We start from the raw sequence: 23,716 nt of genomic DNA, 5'->3' as shown, positions 1-23,716 counted from the left end.
GAGCAGTGTAATGAGCAAGCAACACGGAAGCCACACACAAAATGATATGAGTGTAAGTGAGCGCAGCAACTCATCGGCCTAAATTGGATTCAGACGATAAAATTGAACCTGGTTGGTTTTAGGCTCAATCATACATGGACACAATTTGTTTTTGATATGGTCGGTCTCAGTTCCAGGTTGTGAACCAAATTATATCATAAGACAGGTACAAAAAAGCAATTTCTTGCCAGGAGGCCATGCACGAGTCAGGGAAAATTTCGTATACCGAACACAAAACCAAACCCGTCTGTGCGATTTAGATGCAAACAATTAGAAAGCATTTTACCTGATAATAGCCTCAGCAGAGTCAATATGACTTCCACATTTACTGTTGACTAGTATACCGCCACTGCCAACAATGCTACACGTGTTGTAGGTTCTATTGACAAATATTGGCGTCTGCGATTTGAAAAAAGCACAAAAAAAACCAAAAAACAAATGTGACGTCAAGATATTGTTTTGTAAATGTGAAGCTTGTATATGTATGATGCAGAATTCATTTGAAAACGATGGCGTTGTATTTTTATTGACACTGTTCATTCTACTTGCAGAGAGTTTGCTTATGTTTAATATTTCATGTTCTTTAAAAGAGAAATTGGATTCGAACAACTTGAGAGTAATGTCAATATTATCACGAGCTTCACTCATTGTCTTCTAACAAGTGTAAAGAAATGACCCTCTTAAGACAGTGTCCTATTCAGGAATAAATATCTCTCAGCATTTTATGTATTTCTAACAAAGTAAGACTAAATGGTAAGAATTAATACAATATATTAATGTGGTCACGTGTATATAGCAGCGTAAACAAAAATAATGTCTCTTCGACAAATGTTTTTGTTTGCATGTAGACAGCCCTTGGTGACAGAGATACATGCAATTCACCTTTTTTAGAAGACGATGTAGATCAGGTCCAACTCTGAAGGAAGAGTTCGCAATTGTTGCTTGTAATGTTTCCCATATTTTCACATTGCCTTTGGTAAGTACAAACGTTCTCTGGTATCCACATAGTTCTCCATCTCTTTCCTGCAACAGAATCAATACAGTTGCCTACTTCCAGATACAATGAAGACTATAGAAGGAAATGAGCGTCCGTTTCAAATTTGATTGTATAGTTACAGAACAGTTCTCACTTAAATATCGAACATTCTAATGACAATTGTAACCATGAATTTTCATTTCATTTCCAGAGTTGCATAATTTCTCCATATTTCAGTCGCTTCGCTTCCACACTTCTCAGCTGATGCCTGAATTGACAGAATTGAAAAAAAAAACCAGCCAATTCTCAGCTATATCCACAGTATGGGAGATGGGAGTGTACTTACTCTTAATGAATAACAAGAACAATTACAAATTAATCAAATTAAGTGCTTTTTGAGCATGCGCAGACCATTATAAGACATTTTATCTTTGGGGCGTGACACGCTCTCAATACAATCATTAGTGTAGCGTTACTAGAGTGTAACATTAACGAGTCTACCTTATTTTGTCCCTATTTCCTACATCATGTGTCCATGGTAATGATAATTCTCTTGTAATATCTTTTACTGACGTCGTTTCGCTGTAGTTAAACTGAAGAAGCGATTTTATCCCAGCTGTGCTATGTTCATCCGTCCGTTGCTTTGCTCCGTTTATAGTTCGCAGTGTCAGATTAACAGGAAATATTGCCGTTCCCCTTGGTGGTTTACTGCAGAAAAGGGAAGAAAGAAAGTAAACCTCGAAAAATCTAACAAAATCTGATGTAATCCATGGTGTTTGCAAGTACCGTATCATAGCCTTGAAAGGCAACTTGTTATCATAAAAGACCAATAGCCAACTTGAAAATTAAGCACCTTTACAAAATTATTTCTAGGTTAATAATTATCAGAAAACTTCTGTACAGCAATTAGTATGATGTTAATTTTCATATTGACGCATCTCAAAGGCAAAAACATTATATCCTATAGCCTCAGTAGCTACATCTTTATGCATTTATCCGGTAGTACGGTTTAAAATGATTTGCAACTTCTCTGAAGATGCTTCTCCAAGTGTTTGACCGCATAACGTTTTTTCAAACATTATATATTGGCGACGAAAGCACAACTTAGATTTTAACAACGAAATGATATTCGAGTTGCACCTCAACTGCTGCCGCCGAATCTGTATATGTACCAGCGCATGAATTTAATCGGCCAAATCCAGCACCAAGGATTGAAATGCCTGACATTTTCAATACCATCATGAGGCCTAATAACAGCAATCAAACGAAGAATCTCTATGGAGATTAGATGGTAACTTTAGCGGTGAGTGGAATGCATAAAAGATACAGTAAACCGGGCAGTTAGGGAGTGCAGGTTATGAGTGATGCAAATACATACAAATACAGTTGTCAGGACATCGCCAAATGTAGAATTTTGATTTCTTGTCAAACGTTTGCTCAACTTAAAGAACACGACATATAAACTAAACTACAAGCTTTTGTGAATTTACTTGAACCACATGACGACAAATAAATATTCAGCTGTGGTATATTGTCCTAAACAACATGCTCTGGTCATTATTTCCATTGGAAACCAAATGCATTTATGTACTTCAGTTAAACGGGGTTCTATCCTTGAACAACATATGGAACCCGCCACTCAGTATGTCGAGTTTAAGTTCAAGGTAGCAAACAGGTACTATGACGTTGTTAGAAATCACCTATGTCAAGAAAAACCGTGCCATATACCCCAGTCTCGATTTCAACATCGAAAGTTGTCTTCTTGGTGATAGAACTTACCTTCTAACCAATGGAATATGCCAGATGACAGTTCCATCTTTTGATATAGCAATAATCGAGTCCAGTGTGTTTACTTTGGAATAAATGAAAGTCGAGAGAAGCAACAGGCAGACAAAAAACACGGCCTTATTCCTCCTTACTGCACTTATTAACAAATTTCCACTTAGTCTAAGAACATCCATCTGGTCGTTTCAAATGTAGATGTAGATTTCGTGCGGTAGCTACACAACACATCAAGTCGAGATCGTACAGGCAAAACGTATCGGAGAATAAATGAATTGGGTTTTGATAATTTCAACAATTCTAATTAGCTGAACACGACACGATAAGCAGAGTTCATGGCTCAGCGAATTTCAATGGAAAGGTAAAACGTATGTTCACGTGGTACAGAATATTTGCATTTCATTTTATTCTGCTGTTATCGACAAAACATCGTTTGACTCATAGTAATTAAACCAGCATTGCTGAATCGTAATGGTTGAATTAAAATACAGAATTTATCTATTACGATCAGTAAACTACACTACAACGGAGACTTCGAAACGCGTACACGTACAGCACAACATTATCGCCTTCCAATTCTAAATAAATGTACACTGCCAGGTAGGTCAAGCAGTACAATAACTTCAAGTTATTGTACAGACATTCGTAATCTTCTGCGTTGTTTCAATATTTTCTGTTTAAAAATCATTTCACCAAATACACTGTTATGACACAAAAATCTAAGATTTGTTGCTGTATGATTTCGAGACCTGCTTACTTTGTGATTTAATTTTTTCTCACCACTTTGCACACAGACGTACAGTCAGCTGACACTCGACTCAAAAGATTCAGTATGGTACAGTTGAATCACATTTTGTGGAACGGCCTGCCCTCCATAGCCATGGGGTGCAAATGATGAAGAGAAAAAGTGGTAAGTGTGGTAAGAGAAAATACAATAAAGGTTTCTGTGATGTTGGTATTAACGCTATGGATTGGCGGGGTAGGGAATGGCCTGTTAATTTTGGTATTGTTTTGTTGTTGTTTTTTGTTGGGATTGTTGTTTTGTTTCGTGAATAAGGTCACAAGGTTTGTACTAGATCGGCCATTTATTAGTTATTATCTTCAGCATCTTTTAAAGGAAGGATGTCGTCGGAACTCTGCTCAAAGGTTGCCAGGGACCCCTACGAAAGATGTAAAGACTGTAACTGGGGTATGATGGCGATTGATGAAAGTTGAAACATGTTTGTTAACAATGAATATCGTAAAATTTAAATGTTGCAGCTATGTTGAGTTATGCATGTAGATATCATGCTGGAAATACATTGTTTGGAAACAAGAAAGTCGTACATGCGCAGTTCCGACGACCGCCTCCTTTTAATGTTCATACAACAACGTGAAATAAACTGTCACAGTAAAAAGAAATTGTCACGGTGTCAAATTCTCTTTCACTTGAAGATTCTACTTTCAAGCTAAATGACGTCACATTATCGTACTCACTGAGCAGTGTAACTGGCTAACAACACCAAAATATGGGCACAAATACAAACTCTATGAAAATATCTTTATGAGCTTAACACAAACGCAATATGATAAACCGACCTCTCTGTATTCAATTACTAAACCCTGAATGAAATTTTAATTGGAAGACGTTGTTCTGGAAAACCCCACGGTGGTGGTAGTGTTGACGATACTTAAAGTTTTGAAAATGACCATGTCATTTATAATTGAATTAAATTTTGTCAAATTTACTGAACTGATCGTTTGAAAAGGCAGAAGAATTGGCATCAAGTATACTATAAATATTTGCAATTTTCAGAAAAGTGAGGGAAAATTTGGATGATGAAAATACTCAAAGGATGCGCATACTTGTATTCCAGAGCATTTGTTCATGATGTACACAAACTGAACAACTTTACATGTAAGACATGGCACAACTAGAACAATAATACAGAAGTCATCTTTCCTTTGAAAGTTCAACTGTCGACAGCAAAACTGTTGAAAGATATCTGTAAATATTAAAACTGATAAATAAAAAAGTGAAGACATAGCAATCTATCATGTCAGGGTAAAATAGCCCGTTTATTTTCATTTTGCATTTTACCGTGATCTCTGTTGAGATCAGCACAGCGGTTCTCCAAACATTGTTTAATACAGCTTAAATGCGAGTTGATATTGGTTTGATTTGTATCGAATATGAAATGAGCGACAAGAGCCCGTTGTTTATGTTGACATGATTCGCGTCTCCAAAATGGTGTTGTAAATATCCACTGGTATTTGCTCTTGGAAATACATTTTTTACTATAACCAAAACGGGATTCGAACCCCCACACACTCACGGCAACATCGCCTAGCAGCTAGGCCTCAAACAAAACCAGTCGGCTACCGTTTCCAACCCAAAAGAATTGGTCACAGCAACCGACTTATATGTTACAATCCTGTGCGTGTGGAAACGTTCAGCTATTCTCTTTCCAGACAGGAATCAATCTGACCTATTGAGTGTAACAAAGCAAATATTTTAGTCTTGTCAGAGTACCTGATTCTTTTAGATTCACCAGTATTCAAAATTCAAAATGGTTAATCATGATTTCATCTTCGTAAAAAAATGGTTAATTCCATTATTTCTTACAGGTGACGGTTAACTTTTCAACGTCTGAAAATATGTCCCTGAGATACACTGACCCTTAGTTAGTCCTGAAGGACTCTTTCATGCAACAAACAACGTTACCATGACCATTTCTATGGGACATGATTGGGTGGCAATAATTTACCATGGTAACGCGTATGAATAACGGTAGAAACGCCACCTGAAACAGTAAGAGTATGACCTTTTTAGTTCATGACTGCCACGTTTTTGATCGATTATTACGATTGTCGTAATTTTGAGCCGTGGACATAGCGTCGTTCACTGAATGTGTCTTGTTGAAAGAGTATAGCTACGGTTGCCGTATGCCATGATTTAATGAAACACACGTAATTGTACAAGGGCTGAGTGTAACAGTGACGTCTACTTTAACATGTGACTCGGCATTGACCGAGTTGCATTTCAAACTAAGCTTTGACCCCGCGGCTTTGCAGCCAGTCTCTCGACGTTAACACTCATCATGTGCAGTGAAATCTCCACATAATTGTGACCATTCCTTCTTTGTCAAGCAATAACTCAATATTGGCCCATGACTTTGATTAACACGATTGGAACTAATTTGGGATAATTGGATGGTGAAGTAATGTCGTTTTAACCTGCAAATGTAAGCTCATCTGTGTGTCTTTTCATGTTACACTTACTTTTTATGAGTAATTTGTAATATTGCAACATTCAGCTATATGGCACCAAACACTTTTGAGAAATATGAAAAATATGAAGATCCAATTATCCCAAATTAGTTCCAATCGTGTTAATTTTGATATCCCTTGAATACCAGTAATTTATTCCTCACTTTGTGAGAATTGCACATTCTGTGACATCTAAACAGTGTTCTCAATGGAGCTGTTTCCTTAAATGGGTCAATTTAAGACAGCTGCGTTAATCTTCAATGAATTGAAGTCAGTTCGACACAACATTCAGAGTCACGTAAAAGACGCTAAATAAACTCAAACTTCATATCACTGCTGAGATCTTAATTTTTGCAATCTGTGCACCTCTTCTTTCTTCCTATAATGAGACAAACCTCCGCCATGTAATGGGACAAGCCACCGTGAGACGAGGAAGATATTTTCTGGTCAAGTAGTCATATTGACGCAAGTATACTCTGTCTTCTCTCTGCCAGCCAACCAATCAAATCAAAGATTGACATCATCTTTGCAAGGATGGACGTGAACCTTGAGTACGCCTTGCTTATGCAAATTGTCAATGCTTTGAATTCGTCCGCGAAATCGTGAGCTTTGCTCACTTGCATGGCGTTGTAGTAATGGTAGCTCCTTTTATGTCCTTTTGGTCCCAAGTCAACGGCCAGAACCCATACAGGTTTAGTTGATTACAGTTTGACAGCGCTATGGTAGCAAGATAAAACCCTGCAATGCACGAAAGGAAAAAATACTTTGTGTAAATAATTTGCGTCGGGAAATAACGACTAAATAAAGCTGTCAAATTCAATATTTTAATTAAAATTTGATTCTCCCTGGTCAATAAACTGCAAGATACACGTGTTGCTCCCTCTTCTGAAGTTACTAAATGATGAAATCTGGTATCGAGCAATGTAAGAAGAAATGGTTACGATTAGGCATCCTCTCAGCGGAATAAAGTTTCGAAGAACACCACAACTTACAAAATGTATCTCCGAATCTTGTCAAGCTGTTATTTCTCTCCGGTACCTTTTTACTCTTTCATATTTTACAGTAAGTAACCAAATATCAAGGAGAGAAGAAATTAGGCAATGAGCCAAGACAATCAAAATTGCATTTTACCGGTATTTATAGGATAAACGTGGGCTTACATTGTAGGTCTACAGATGTACTGTGTTTAGAAAACCCACTCGCCGTCTATAGAAAATATACTAATTAAAGATACGAGCGACAATCTGTGTGTTAGTGAGAAGGAATGGAAGAGAAAGGCACGAAAACTTGGAAGCATTCGTATTTTGCAGATTGTTGCTTTTGAGTTGATGAACTGGCGTACTGAATACGATTATCGCAACAAGGCAACAGAAGTATTCGTAAATAGCTGCTACTTTCTTTCAAATTTACTGCTTAGAAAAATGTTCATATTGCAGGGTAAAATTACTAGAGATCGTTCTAGCAAAATACTGAACGCTAAAAAAATTGTCAAGTGAACTATGATACCTGAGCTAAGACGTTCATTATGATTTTCACTTTTCCAAAACTTCCAAACATCACTGAAGGGATGAGGGTGCATGAAGTAGACATGCCCCTTCGCTGCCTTCGCCGCTCGAACACTCGGTGGAAATAAATATTTGGTGGAATGGAGCAAAATCGCCAGATCGTTATAGCCTTTGACGTCAGAAAGAAATCTCTGCCGATCCTTAGGAGTCACCAGATACCGATACCTGTAACACAACACAGATCATTAAACAACAATGGTTGGGGGATATTTCTATTGACAAGACCATATATGGAACTGGAAACCACGACAACGACGACGATGATGATGATGATGGTGACAACGACATGTGATAGTGATTATAGTGGTAATTAATTATTATTATGATAATTTATTATCATGTAGTGTTTCTATTTCATATTTACATACTTATGTTTTTACCCTTTTACTCAATTCATAACATCAGAATTGTGGATTATGCTTGTATTTTTAGCTGTTGACATGGATGAAGATGCAACTGAAAGTCTGCCATCTTGTCGTAGTGACAAGCTGTACCGTGAATTGCACAATTGATTACAAGCAAGAGTAGCGACGATAAATTCATCTTCAAAACTTGCAGTAAATTTTGAATTTTTTGTCGACCAGTTTCATAGAAACAAATTTGACTCAAAGAATAGCAGAAAGGCTTCATTTTTGTACGATGATTTGAAACACAATACGATTACAGTCCTTGAGAAATAATACTAAACTTATAAACTCACTTTTTTAATTGGGATTTGTTGAATGTCGAAAAGGTAGTCTTGTTCCCGACGTCTTTTGAAAATGGCCCTAGTGTCGGTACATTTAACCTGAAAATAAAATATCAATTTACCATAATATTCTTCGCTTATAATATGCATAATTATGTCTGCACACTACGTCCATTTATTTAACGGCGGCTAGCCATTTCAAATGACGTATTGTAACCAGGAAAACTACTGAGGAGTCTTAGCACAAATATTATTAATTGAATTCACTTTCATCTCGTAATTTGAACAGACTTAACTAGGACAAAACCTAGGTACTCGCAAAACTATTTTCGAAACTTTCAGGCGACAGATCAGTTTTGAAGAAAATTATTTGCGAAAAGCGAATACGATTAATTTTGTCATGAACTATACCATTGCCAAACATATTGCGGTTCTCGAGTTTTTAGAAACACGCGGAGAGATATAAAGAAATACATGGAAGACTCACGCTTTAACTCCATATAACATGTATGTGTGGATATGCGTTCATACATGTATGTGTGTATTAATATACCATGCGACTAAAATTCATGCTATTTGAACATTTGCATATGTTTGCTTATATCCGCAGGGCTGCACTTCAACAGACTGGAAAACTATGCAAATAGGATATACAACTTCAGATGGAATTCGATATATGAAGAGGAGTGCCATTGAAAGGTATACCATAAAAAATATGTATCGTTTCAGAAAGGCATGAAGTGTGAGGTAGATATGCGTACACGCAATTATGTCCCCGCATCAATTATCAAAATGTCGTATTTGCGATTATTACACGTTTACCTTATGACAGCGTCGGCTGAGTCAATCTGATGTCCACAGCTACTATTCAACAGTATTCCACCGCTGCCAACAACGCTACACGTGTTGTAAGTCCGATCTACGAACAGCTGCCTCTGTTGGATGTTTCAAACAACAATCATGAAACAGGTCTTGACACCTTTTTGTTCCTAACTAACTCTACGGGAAAATATTTAGCCGAGTTAAACTCAGTTCCTAAATACTTTTGAAGTCAAAAGGATTTTAATGCGAATAGTTTTTATTCCAGTTTGATTTTCCGGATTATCTGGTCATGTGCTGAATAAAGGAAAATAATAATAATAATAATAATAATAATAATAATAATAATAATGTTTAGCAACGTCACTCTAGATGATTGAAATAGTTAAAAAAGACAGCGCAGTTCTACATAGTTAGAGGTCTACGAAAACACAACCATTGACCATTAGGGTCAACTATGATTGACCTTGTCAGGTTTGCTGACCGTCCGAGCTGACCAGGCGCAAACAAAACCGACAACTGCTAGCGATGTATATCGGCACGATCCCCTAAGTCACACCAATACGTCATGAATTTGCATTTCTTGCAAGAGATGTTCCATCAAGGTAGTGAAAAATGCAGGTGTATTTTATTACCTCTGGTAAGAGTTGATGAAGATCTCGTGATATTTTAAACGGCAGATCTCCTAACGTTCCGTGAATAACCTGTGAGACTTTGACATTTTTCTTCGTGAGTATGAACATGTTTCGCACGTCGACGAATTTCGCTAGTTTCTTCCTACAGGAACAATATGAGAAGAATGTGATAGGAAGTAATGCATGAGTCCAATAACAGCAAATTAATCATCATAAACTCTTCTCTTTGATAATTTTTGAAACAAAACCATTTTACTCTTAAACAGAAATTTTGCGCCTTAATAGAAAAAAATGTCATTTGTGATATTTTCATGTTGTATTTTCCATTTGCCTCTCAGAGTCGATATACACATCTACATTCCCGATGTTCCTGCCTCACAAAGTACACAGCAATTCTACCAAAAGATAGTAACTCATTGACCTTATTTTGAAAATCAGCACATTGGAATTCAGAAAGCTTATTTAAAAGCAGTTTTCATTTGATTCCCAGCAGAGTTTTTGCTGAAAATGTAAACAAACTCATACTGGTTGGATAGCTTACCTTATCCTGTCTTTATTTGAATCGTTCTGTCTCCAAGGTGACGAAAGTATTTGTAGCAAGTCTTTCACCAATTGTGTGTCATTACTAGCTGTATTATTGTCTCTCTTTCCAAATGTTGTCTGGTTATTAACTTGCCTGGTGCTGTTGTCTGTGGACGATCTAGAAAGATTCGGTTCTCCCTGGTTCATAATTATTGGCAGATTTTGAGCTGGACCGTAAGAAGCTGTCGTCTTAGCAGTTTGTTTCCTGTGTGTAAAACAACACTAATACGCCAATCACATTTGATACTAAACTATACAATTCAAGGTGCTCATACAATACCGAACGCTGCGTAGACGACTAGCAGGTGTGTTACAACAGAGCGTTCATACTTTTCTCATTATTGCAACTGCAGAGTCGACGAAAAACTCGACCCCGATGACATTGTCGCAGACAAATAACAGACTGAGTTTACATGTATTTAACTTTTTGACCATGACGATCGTATCTGCGATCCATTTATTAAACCAAACTCTTCGTTACTTACTATCAATCATTCGGACTAGAATCTCCCCAAACCTGTTTTTCTTTCAGTTTTCTATGATAGCGTTCATGGCAGGCCTTTATCAAGGTGCGTTTCGTCCGCTGCATTTTCAGTGTTTATACTGTGTAAACCTGGCTGGCTAATTCGTTGCAAGTGTTTGTGATGTTGATTCTGTGTTCAGTCAGACTAAGGAACTTCGATGTAAAACCCTATATCACGACAGATAGATCTAAATGGTTTCATTAACAAGATACATATTTCACAATTATAACATTACTACAATCTACCTAATATACTTGTGCGTGATGTAAACGATATCAGTGAACTTACCGTGATGCTAGTTTGATCCTATGAGTTAGCCCGGGGTACTTGACGCTGACCACGTTCGATGAAAACATAATGTAAGCATAACCACACAGGAGAAGCAACAGACAAACCGATACCACGGTTTTCTTTCTTCCGCCAACCACACGCAAACATACCATCATAATCCTCTCTCCTCTTCTATTCTGTTTGATCCTTTTGAAAAATGACCAAATCAACAATTAGTAGTGCTAAACGTTTTGTTGCTTGCAATTATTTCGTTGGTGGCCCCAAGCCTCCGAGTCGTCAGTTCATTTGACAGTGTCAATGTAACACACTGCAGCTGGCGATTCTCATACCTTTAATATAATTGGTTTCCTGTGTACAGTCATCTTACTGGCTTGTTCCACGATGCTTTTCGTGCCAGGGAGAGTAACTCATCATGCATTATCGCACTGTAGTTGATGTTACCCTAGACGATACATTCTTCGCCAATTGTGCCAACGAACCAAACTGTTTGTGGCATTACATGAAATTGATTACTTGATAATGTGATATAATATGTACGCAAGGAAACATCATGTTTTTTCACATGTGTGTATGGAAGTTCTAAACGACCGCAGCAGTGCATTGTGGGATAGCCTTAAAATGTCTACTACCTAAAGTTGTGAACACTTGGACACTTAAAGGGACATTAGCTGTAACTTTTGACTAATCTTTCCGGCTCTGTTTCAATGTATCGACTACAGAATTTTACTATAATCCGATCATCATGACCAATGCCCGGTGTCTTTCTTGCCAACACAGCCTGTATATGTGAAATGACCATTGTTATTGTTGATAAATGTATTCTGGTCCGGACCTGAATACAAACTTTAAACAATAACAATGCAGATTATACTCATATAGGGTATATTTTTGAGCTAAATGTTAGGAATTTCTCCATGTGGTTCCGGGATTCAAACCAGAAACTGCAGATGATACACAGAACAAACAAAATAAAAAAATGACCAAAGTTACAGCTAATGGATCTTTAAGGCTCCGATTTCACTGCATGTTTAAAATGATATATTCAAGCAGACAATTTCACTGAGTGACACCGAGACATATGTATGGCGTTTACATATTCAAATTGCTTTCGATTGATATACAAACACATCTTAAGTTTTTCAGGTTACTATGGCGAACGTTGCCGCCTTCAATGAAACCTGGTAGGGACTTTCAAGGTTCACTGACGACACACTCACTGTACTACGCCAAACCCAAGAACAAATACAAATTTGATAGTTTCCGTGACACCACTCGGAACACTTTCTGACGTTATTTCGCAGTATAAGATTTTAGACATTTGGATGGATTAACATTCAGCCGCATGATCACCTATAGTCATGAACGTTCCTGTGAAAGACTGGGTCGGCCATTGCTGTAGGCTGGGTGGCTTACGATTGAGATGTAGATGTATCTATTGAATGTCGAGCGTATCCATATTTCTATGGCGAGACCTTAGATCCCAGTGAACCATTTTCTTTCATGAAGACAAGCAACCTGGATCGAAGCGGCATTGCTATGCATGGACACCGGTTCACACCAACATACCAGATAATTTGAAGATTTGTTTGACTGTTGTCTCGTATTACGAAAACGACCCTTATACTTAGCTTGTGATACAGTCTGAGTTCTCTTCTATCTTAATGCCATTCTGTTATCCATAATTATGTGTAAAGGTCTATGAACAGGTTGGGAATTATGTGCAACTTGTCCGAGACACAGTTTGATGCGAAAACAAGTAAATTAATTGTTCTAATGTACACGGTGTTGGTCGGTCATTGAGTGGAACTTTGACCATAAACACTTCATTACCCTGCAGGGACAAATTAGGAGATGATCGAGCTTTGCGTCATTAACATATATGATTGGACTCAAATCTTTTATAATTCATTAAGATATATTGTATCATTGAAAAATAATCGCAATCATACCAATCCATACTCCCATAACACTAGGTCAGAATTTGTAAGACAATAGTTGTAAACATAGACACAAAACAGCACAGAACAGACAGTAAATAGACGGTATATAAACAAAGTCAATCATGAAAGAAAGATATATGGACCTCTTGCCAAAAGACCAAGAAGTGATGTCAGGTGTTTCGAAAATAGTAAGCGCATCCTGCCCCACATGTGGCACCCGCCATATATCAATCTGTAAGTCAGATAGGTAGTGGTCACTAACTAAGGCCCCATGTCACCGATGCCATCAGTGATCATTTGTTGAAGAGAGATGTTGTATTTATCTACCAGTTATTGAAACCACGCCTTACAGCTTCGACATAACGACACTGACAGACGACACGACAGACGAAAGACGATCCTAGCCTTAATTCAATACTAAGACACACAAGGACATGGAGAAATCAAGGGCGGCGTCTGTAAGCTTGTATTCTATGTTATACCAACGAACTCTGAATGTATCGTGTATTCAATACTTTGAAGATTCCGAGTGCGTCTGTGTAAGCCAAACGGTTAGTTGCGAAGCTGAAAGAAAACTAGTGCTTCCGTGAACTTTCAACTGAATTAAACGCTGGCCAAGCCATAGTGTGCGATCACTGTAGTGCTAGATTCGACATTTTTGTTCTATTGGCCTAAATATAGCATGCACATGTAATAGAACCGTACCGTAACCGTATAGTTACTGTACACAATTACGCCACGTGATCATTGTCAAATATCTAATTGTCTCCACACTTCACTAGAAACGCCTGCGGTTATCAAACAATATGGATTATTTCATCTATCAAAAACCACTTGTAGGAACTTTCTACCTTCTACTTCTCCTAAACACCCGGTGGTCCATTGCAAACTTGGGGTTCCGAAGGTGCTATGTATTCTTTCACGTTCACCTGTACGGTTGTTGTATGCACTACAGTCTGCACACTGTCATTTGTTGACCTCAGTTGACCTTAGCCTAAGGACGTTCCATTATACTGTGTGCGATGCAGGTCAAACATAAACGTTTCATGAATCATTCCAGGCAACTACTTCCTGCTCCCTTTGTTCTATTTTTATTTTCATAAGATAACACGGAAAATTGGGCATTATCGGAGATCACAATTACTGATTACTTCACCCTTCATTATCAAATGGTTTATCCCACTAATCCTATCATTTCAATCCAAATGACAACACACCGTCAACAAAGTCTGTCATTTTCTATAAATTTTCAATGACAAAAATCCCCATGGTCAAATCAATAGGCGACCTATATAAGTAGTCGATGATGTAGGCTTCCAGATAAAATTTCCTCGATCCCGCCGTTTGATCGGCAAGTGTTTGCAGTGAACTCGTGAAGTAGTACAAGGCAATCGAAACTAATTGTGTTCATGAAAGGACTAAATCATCAATCAATGAGTCAATGGAGTACAGGGTTTTAATTTCTACAGCTGTACATCGCAGCAAACCAGGTGAACACCATGAACCGTGGGGTTTCTCATGGACACGTTAACTGTCACGGATGGTCACTATTCTTTTCTGACAGTCACATGCAAATGTCAAAACTCAGGTGGAATCCCAGAATGTATGCTTTCATTAAGTTCCATGATAGGAATTGGGAAATGTGTTCGTTGTTGCCGAATATATTATGACTGAGACTACTCAAAAGCACATGTAAAGGAAGCATAGCACAAGCTGTTTTCATTAAATTCAGGCTTGGCACAAGCGACAAATTTGTCCGACTTTTTACTTTGCTGTACAAAGCACTTGAGCCATCCTCACATATTAAAGTAGTTCTGTACATTACATCCGGGGAACACTGAATAATGGAAAGACAACAGACAAAACTGACATCATTTGTCCAAATATTTCTCAGCAGTAGCCAATATAGCGGGCGCTATTACGTGACAATCAAGGTATATTCATCATTGATTGATAGCCTGACTGTTCGATTGATCCAAAATGGATAACTTTCATGGATGACACAAGTGTCGGGAGTATCCTAGTTTAGGAAGGGGCCTGATTCACGTTTTCAAATCTGTCTTCCATTTGTCACATCAAACTGTAAATAACATAGAATTCCAACATACCGGGAGTGGGGGAAGAAATTGACTTTGAAGAAACAACACTACAAACAAAAGTTCTTGAGAGCTCAGTATAATAGTATAGGCCTAATGGTAGCATTTCACCACTGCAATGCTGTTTGTGCATGTAAAAATGGCAGCTGCCAATTTCCCACCGTCATAATCAAGATATTGTTGCTACATTATAAGATGTGGAAACGTTCGCCGTGACGCTCTATGCCAGGGAATTATTCACGGCTATAGTTCTGAGTAACAGCAAGACCTAGAAATAAAAAATGGCAAAGTAAACGAAATCTCGACCAACCAACCTACCCCCATTTTGAAAATCATGTAATCGGCACAGCACAATCTTTTTTCATCTGGTTGAATATCTGCCCTCCTCATCCCCTCCCACAAGCTTTCCCGTCAGCCCAATGCCAACTAGAAATTCCGGCCCTCTCCGCATTTTATGGTACTAGTATTTTGGCGCAATTTTTCTAGTTTGGCGCCATTGTGAGCTGGGAACGACCGGCGAGCATACAACACAAAATTGTATCAATTCCCGATAAAAGAATATCGACCGTTAATGTTCACTGCACGATTATAGTGGAGACCCTGTTCTGTGTTTCCAGTATACTGGAATTTTCATCCTTCTAGCAAGAGGATAGAGAAACATTGTAGAGTCTGAATGTATATCAGGATATCTCAGAAAAATAAGATATACAGTTTTGATTTTTAATGCATAAATAAGCTTATATCTCACAAAATATAGTGATTTTTATGTAGGGCAAAACCTGTAAAATGAGTAAACTTTTCAGGATAAGAAATGGGTAGGTCGGATTACCGAGTATACATGTAGATTTTGTTACCATTATAAGTTTTTATGACAGGACACATCAACACATCAACAGTTGCAATTTTAAACACTTCTGTGTCATTTTATATCATAAATTCAACACTTGACTCAATATTTTAGCAATGACTTACAAATATTATCCTCTGCATAATTCCTTCGAATTCTTCAACACACAAGTCACTTTTCTTTAGCCATGGTACCTCACTCTCTCGAAACACATTAAAAACAGTGTGGCAAAGAGTGTTGTTTGCTTCAAATGCTACATTCATGATTATGCAGGCAAAAATCAGCAGATGAAGTTTTGTTCAATGCTATATCATTGATACAAGAAATATACCAGTGTATCCCGAGAACTACTTAGCGTACAAATATAGTGAGAAATAAGTTTGGCATCAAGTTCAGGGTGCCCAAAATACATATACATTATTCATTGCTTGGTATGCTTTTCACAAAACCAATGCATAATGAATGAAGAAAGTCAAGGTGACATTTTAGTATGATTTCGTGTAGCAGTGAATAGCACGTTGTGGTTACAGACTACAGTTTGAAATAAGATAACCAAGGTGAAAATCAGCAAGTCTTAGATCTATATTTTTTTTAAACGCTGTCCCTTAGCTACAACATCATGTATTCACCTGGAGATTCAAGAATCTCACCCACAGAAATTTAACCTGTCTAGCCACGAGTTATCAGAGCTCCACCAATTACCGAAGAGACACAATAGACACAAGGTGCCGGGTAAACCGACATTGATTTTATTTGATCATTTTTCCCAAACCTTCCTTCTTTCAGACAAATAATTGAAGATATCACCGTGGTAGGGATTAAAAAAAAATAAAATAAAATAAAAAATCACCAACTCTTTCTGTATGTTAAAAACAAAATAACTGTAAAAATCCCGGAGAGCTTAATCATGTCAGGGTCTCCAAACCAATTTGTAAAACAGTTTACGCTAATTGTTTTTTGGGATCTGCAACTTTGTAGTCAACTTGTTATATATTTAAGGCGAGGTAACCATTTGAGAGTGTAAAATTGGCGTCATCCTTAGGGACCGTCTCGGATTGTCGCAGAAGTTCAAGAAACGAAATTTCTTCGTTTAGATCAAAACCCCCTCCCCCTCCCCATAAACGAAACTTCAAAGTGCGAAATGTTCATGTCTGCCTGAGACTACAATGTTGCATTTAGCTATAGCTACTACAGACGTATTCCCCTTGCCACATCTTACCATTAATCGATCAGATTTGAGTACTAACAGGGCATTTTACCGCATAAAAGTTTCATTTTATTTTATTTTCCCTTTTTGAATCTCTTGTGCTGTTCTTTGTCTTTGTGAACACGCAATTTGTACTTGGTAGGGGCGGTAAATAAGCGAGAAACTTTGACAAGGGGGCCCAGGCATGTTCAATCATATTAAAACGACTATGGTCAGGTGCATTACAAGTGAGAATAAAGAAATCTAGTGGTTAGAGCAGACGCTTATAAATAGCACATTTAAAAAAATGATACTTTTGTCTTTGTATAATTTGATGAATGAAAGGTTTAGGATACAATGTTACTATCGGTAAATTGTGTTTGTGGCACAAACAGTTACAAATTTGTTGGCACGAGTGTGCAGTTTTTCTTTAATATAAATAAACACACGAAAACTTGTGATCACAAAATAAAAGTGCGAAAGTGAAGTTCACTAAGTGAATGGAGATCAAACCCCCTCCCCCTAAACGAATGAATTTCGCTTTTTGAACTTCTGCGACAATCTGAGACGGTCCCTTATTAAAGCTTATTCTCCATTCAGCTTCAAAGGGCTTGTATTGAATTTGAGTGTGAGACGCTGCGGTGTCATAGCTTCACTGACGGTCAGATCTGACTAGTGGCCGACTGTACAAGTATCATATCATGCATTTTCAGTTATCTCTTACACAAACACTGCGCGCTGCTACATAATCGAGAACTATTTCATTCAGCGGAGGTTCACTTTGATATCAATGACGATACGTATTGTGACCTGGAAGGATGTAACATCTTTGAATTGAGAAACTTTGGAAAATTTTGAGCCTCTACACTGTTTCTGTATCCTGTCGCTAGCTATTCCCCGAAGGGCGACGATGGGCTGTAATATACATGTATTTTCAAAGTTTATTACCTACAGGGACAGTGTTGTCAGCATGTGCACTGAACTGGAGCAGGCAATGAAAATCATTATTTTACTCATTGTGTTTTATATTTGGATCACTTGTCCTGATACACAATTGAAAATGCACAACAACTTTTCACAAATTTACGAACGTTTTCATAGCAAGAACTTTGACAATAATTTGGTCTGATGAATTTTATTGATTGGTGTTATGTCTGAAGGTAGCAAACTATTAAAAAGATAGAGCATCAGATCGTCCAAGAAATTGCATTTACTATGATTTTCGTTGTAGTTTCGTTCACGCTCCTGTAATTTGCCATCAACTAATTGTGTACAATTATTTGCAGCCTCACGAACATGAAAACATTGGTACTATTTGTCCGATTCGCTTCAACTCACGGCCAACAACTAAGTGGGTTGCACTTAACTATAAGAAAACATGTCGTACCTCTAAACTTTGTTCGAAAGTCCGCCTACAAGGTTTTTTTCGTATCCATGAATGAGTACATCTTATGGACGTCTCTGGCAGTCAAATGTTGCTCGTTTGAAGCTTGCAGAATGAATAAAGTCTCGCGAATTTGAATTTTTCGCGCGATTTCACGCGAGTTTTTATAATTTTCCATTTCCGTGTTTACGAAAGGCTGTTTAAAAAGTTAGGGTTATAAAATGGCGCACAAAAACATTCGGTGGCTCTGGTAACTGGAACCACAGGCCTTCTCGTAGGGGAAGGGCAGTTGTCACCTTCGCCTCTGCTGTTTAGTTGTTACACAACATAATACAACACCTAATCAAAAACGCCATACAGCACAAAACAACACACTATATACAACATAACACAACGCAACACATGACAATAAAAAAATGATCGATTTCCTATGGTGTACAGTACTGCTGCTAATGATCATGTGAAGACCCGACCGTCCGCCTATGGTCGGCTAACTAAATTGGTGACGCGAGATTATGAGCGTATGAATTTTGCACCGAAAGCCTTTATATTACATGGTATGTTGTTAACATTTTCACCTCTGTGGATTTACACGATTTTCTTCAATGCGTTACATTTACAACATGTCTAATACACAGAAAATCAAATTTTAGTGAACATATTATATGTATCAAACAAATTAGGAAAACACTCACACACACCTGCTTGAGTATGAGAACCAGCTGTAAAGTAATAAAAAAACATCAAGCGATCTCAGAACCTACATATATGCGCCCTTTACCAAGATGTGAAACTGTGCTACAATATTATAACTACTATTTATTACATATATATTAAATATTCATTCATTTATGCATTTTTATGTATGTTTGTCTTGATGTCAATATAATTTATTAATTTTTTGGGTAGTGTCTATTTAAAGAGTTTTTAAAGTTTATCTCACCTTTATAATTTCAATCCAGATCAGGCTAATGAGATCTCACTGAGGATAACATTACACTACCTTACTTAGCTTAACAGGCAATTCCTGATTGACATTCTGGTAAGACTGTGACTGGGCGTAGGCGGGGGGGGGGGGGGGGGAGGGAGGGGCGCTAACCCGGATTTGGGAACGGATGTACGCTGAAACGTTCGAACTCAAAGAATGAAACCCTACACATTTAATGACATGGACAAAAGCTACATTTTAGCCCAAAATACAGGCATCACAACTCTACATTTTCTATCAAACGATTTATGAAGGTAAAACACTAGGCCTACATTTTCCAGAAACTGACGGTTAAAATCGTGCGTGAAGCAAAATAGAATCAAATGACTTACGTTGTATCATGGGGTACAAGCGACCAGTCCGCACGAGGCCGGCGAAAGAGGGGACGGCTAAATACCGCGGTATCCTTGCTATGGCAGTGCACTCCACCTCCATTAAATTACGGCTAACTGACTCGCAAATTGTACCTGTGTATGCCACCATTGTGTTGTGAGGCTTTTAGGCTTATTTGAGCCATCAAGGCCAGTCCACGTGATAACCTCGGTCACTCACGGTTAGTGAATAACTAGTTATGCCGTTGACATAGCCTTTGCATTATCATAAGTCTACCTGAATGGTTGAGAAAAATCTTCTTTCTTGGTTTTCCGCGTAAAACGCTTCGCAACATTTTGACAATAAGCTTACAGACTGGCAAGCGAAGAGTGTGTAATGTTGAAATAAACGGAAAAAGAGTTGACACTGTGTATCTGGTGATTTCAATATGCCTTACTCATTCGTTATAGTTAATTTCCAATGAATGAATGAAAATTTCCCGGATGTATTGTAAATAAGCACCTCAGAAGGCCAATACCATCCTCGTTAGGCCCTACATGTAGGGCCTAAGGGTTTCAGTGACATGAGTTATAATGATTATTCTTACCTTGTTTCATAGACCGCCAACCAATTTATTCTATCATCTAAAAATGTTTGTCCGGAGAGCCACAGCCACAGGTAAACGAACACATGCTAAATGTAGAAGAGGAAGTGATCTGATATAGCTGACAGCTGATAGTGTGTGTAAATATATATATCTTCGAAAGTATACACTGAGACATACGCGAGAACAAACGAGAATGACGAGAACTCGATTGCAGAGCACTTGCGCATGACCGATGACCCGAAGACATTTTCATCGGTTTATCATCGAGTAAAGTAGGACTCGGAGAACGATCATTTCCTATTCGTTCAAACAAGATCGAGAGCTGAACAGAATCAAGGAAACACATTCCAGTGTGTAGGTAACAATTTTCGGCAAGGTCTAAATGTTAGGATCAGACATACCGTACCCCGATCCGCTCCATCCACATTCGTTTGTGTGGACAACAACTGCAAGGGCTCGTAAGTCGTCGTTTCGCGAAATTTCGCCAAGTCCCTGTCATGCAAGACCTTGTCATGTTGCATGTCAGGGGCTTCACAAGAAGCGACGACCCAAGCGCCAGTAGTTAGGACGGTTACACGGCGAAGTTACAGGGGTCTGGGTTGTTACAGTGGTTGTGTTACATCCATGACCTAACCATATGATATAGCCTAGCTGCAAAATTATACGGCTACGGCACAGGCGAGCTGTTTACTGGGTAGTATGTATAAGTGTAGTTTATGCTACGTTCCGACGTTCTCTTCCGTAGCCTTATCATAAGGCTACGGAAGAGGACGTCGGAACGTACAAAACGTAGCATAAACTACACTTATACAAACTACCCAGTAAACAGCACGCCTGTTCACTCTGAGTGGGGTCCAGACACTTCGCACCAAAACCAGTTCGCCCCACACAACTTCGTCCCAAAACCATTTCGTACCAAAACCACCTCGTCCCAAGTACTACTTCGCCCAACCCCACTTCGCCCCAAGTACCACATCGTACTAAAACCACTTCGCCCAAAGTATAGTACCGTCAACTCGTCCTGAAACAACGATGTTACGACGTATCATAAGGTTGTTTTTACCTACAACTTGGAAGCATTAATGTGTTAGGACATTTTGGCTACCACGAACCATTTATTGTTGCATGAAACCATAAACTATAGAAATAAGAAAATAGAAACACGCAAATGCTACAACTCATGTGCCTTGCGCGGAATTGCACGATGTCAATTTCGCGAAATGCGTACACTTTCAAGATTTCTGTCCCAGGATGACAGAAAGGTGGTTATTTTCAGCTTTACCAGTTAGCGATAAGTTTCGGGCAAAATGGTTTGGGGACATGACTTTTGGGGCGAAGTGGTTTTGGTACGAGGTTGTTTTGGTGCGAAGTGGTTTTGGTGCGAAATGGTATGGGACGAGATGGTATGGTGCGAAGTGGTTTTGGTGCGAAGTGTCTGGGAACCGGGACCAGGCTACGGTGAGGTGGTCGGTGAGTTTTGGATTTGCGACCTCGCTCACCAGTAGCGCTACGAGTACAATGCTGATGGCCCTGTAGAGTTCCAAATACGCGCATTGCACTGGGCGAGGCGTGTTGATGTGAATTGCTACATATTTACCGCATTTAGTCTTACCGATTTTCACTACTGAAGACGAAACACTTAGCCCTGCGTACAGGTCTGTGTGTTCCGGTGTTATACAGCCTCATAACACCCGGAGCCTGTACGCAGGGCTAACCACAGGCGACCCAAGTATTACTGAGTTTTTCACACTGTTTTCTCTATCATTTTCTCTTCTTTCTTCATGCTCTGAATGATCGAGTAAATAAAATAAATGGTTATATAACCTACCTAGCCTCTGTGACTCTTTATTTATTTTACACTCCATTACAAGGACGTATATCTCTCATACACACATGTTGTGATTAATTAGTCAACACAACTAATTATGCTAATCCGTGGACTTATCAGAGGTTAGTCAACATCAGAAAGATACCCATTTTAGTAACCATTCCTATCTTTCGCGATGTTGACTAACCCGTAAAATCCCTGATAAGTCCACGGATTAGCATAATTAGTTGTGTGACTAATTAATCACAACATGTGTGTATGAGAGATATACGTCCTTGTAATGGAGTGTAAAATAAATAAAGAGTCACAGAGGCTAGGTTAGGTTATATAACCATTTATTTTATTTACTCCAATCATTCAGAGCATGAAGAAAGAAGAGAAAATGATAGAGAAAACAGTGTGAAAAACTCAGTAATACTTGGGTCGCCTACACTTAGTCGTTATGGGGTTTGGAATTTGTTCAAATACGTCGATCAAGTTCCATAAACATTGAGATGGGGGCATCCGTGTTTCTGGCAGCCGCCATTACTGGAAGTTGGTAATGATTTCTACACAGTTGTGGTGGGAGGCCGTATAATGCCAGGAACACCCACAGGAGGTGCCTGGAATTGCCGGTGTGGAATTCTTTGTAAAGCTAATCAAACAGGTAAAACAAATAAACACAAGCCATAAGGTACACCATTCCCATATCCTTCTTTTTAGCTCATATTGGTATGTATATAAATACCAAAAGAGCTTATATGGTGAGTTGATGGCATCTGTATGTCTGTATGTATGTACCGGTATGTATGTTCGGATGTATGTCCGTCATATGCAAAAGCTTCCAAACCGCTGTACCTACCATCACAGTATTTGGTGTATAGGTAGACACAGGGGTTGAGATGTGACGTTGGTCAAATGAATGTGTCAGTGTCAAAAATATGCAAATGAGGTAAGAAAAGGGGGGAATCCTGCAAATGTGCAGGAGTGGTGGCATTAACTGAAACAGCCCACACATCTGAGTTGAAGATTCTGTAATCTCTAACCTATTTTTCCATTTTGGACCAATGTTTACAACTTTTCCATGCAAGACACACATGAACTGTCACTGATAAGAAATTTCAATCCAGGATAATTCCAGATGTCATAATCACCCCCACAGTGCAAGGCATTTCACCATCTGTAACTAACTCAAGTGCTGTCTACATTTGAATGACAGCACTGATAGCATTTTAAAAATCCCCAAGGTTGTAAATAAATTGCCAACTTTACATTTCCCCACTCTCCCGCCTTTTCTCTTTGTCAAGCCTTCACTGGCTAATTTTTTTTATTGACATTTTATTTGCTATTGTATGTAGGATCTGCTTGTCCCATTGCTTCAGAAGTTGGTATGCATGTT

General features: G+C 38.4%; 1 protein-coding gene and 1 long non-coding RNA gene across 4 annotated transcripts; both read right to left on the bottom strand.

Annotated features, from left to right (window-relative positions):
* Positions 1–319: 319 nt before the first annotated feature.
* On the bottom strand, positions 320–1,879 carry LOC139144707 (uncharacterized). Its single transcript, XR_011554838.1, has 3 exons — positions 1,517–1,879; positions 922–1,062; positions 320–438 (listed from the first exon to the last, which is right to left on the bottom strand). It is a non-coding gene; the product is annotated as an uncharacterized lncRNA (long non-coding RNA).
* A 2,957-nt stretch (positions 1,880–4,836) lies between these two features.
* On the bottom strand, positions 4,837–21,293 carry LOC139144705 (alpha-2,8-sialyltransferase 8F-like). 3 transcript variants are annotated; one of them, XM_070715429.1, is made up of 9 exons: positions 20,912–21,293; positions 20,511–20,596; positions 11,148–11,336; positions 10,295–10,540; positions 9,754–9,895; positions 9,122–9,234; positions 8,312–8,398; positions 7,553–7,776; positions 4,837–6,784 (listed from the first exon to the last, which is right to left on the bottom strand). In XM_070715429.1, exons 1-9 carry the CDS (start codon positions 21,029–21,031, stop codon positions 6,660–6,662), a joined length of 1,332 nt encoding a protein of 443 aa, XP_070571530.1. In that variant the 5' UTR covers positions 21,032–21,293; the 3' UTR covers positions 4,837–6,659. The 3 variants fall into 3 exon arrangements, with proteins under 3 accessions (XP_070571530.1, XP_070571531.1, XP_070571532.1); XM_070715430.1 differs by having other exon boundaries at positions 20,917–20,946; XM_070715431.1 differs by lacking the exons at positions 20,511–20,596; positions 20,912–21,293 and adding an exon at positions 13,942–14,026.
* Positions 21,294–23,716: the final 2,423 nt, after the last annotated feature.

The sequence above is a fragment of the Ptychodera flava genome, chromosome 12 (genome assembly GCF_041260155.1).
Source record: "Ptychodera flava strain L36383 chromosome 12, AS_Pfla_20210202, whole genome shotgun sequence".
Classification (NCBI taxonomy): Eukaryota; Metazoa; Hemichordata; class Enteropneusta; family Ptychoderidae; genus Ptychodera; species Ptychodera flava.
The sequence above is the reverse complement of the archived record's forward strand: the minus strand, read 5'-3'. Positions and strand labels throughout refer to the sequence as shown.

Bases quoted from the DNA above. Each gene is read 5' to 3' on its own strand.
- LOC139144705 (XM_070715429.1), bottom strand. From the start codon at position 21,031: ATGCAACATGACAAGGTCTTGCATGACAGGGACTTGGCGAAATTTCGC. The intron at 9,235-9,753 runs GTAATAAAATAC...AACATCCAACAG, and splicing joins TTCATCAACTCTTACCAGAG to AGGCAGCTGTTCGTAGATCG. The intron at 6,785-7,552 runs GTATCATAGTTC...CGTGCATTGCAG, and splicing joins TAATGAACGTCTTAGCTCAG to GGTTTTATCTTGCTACCATA.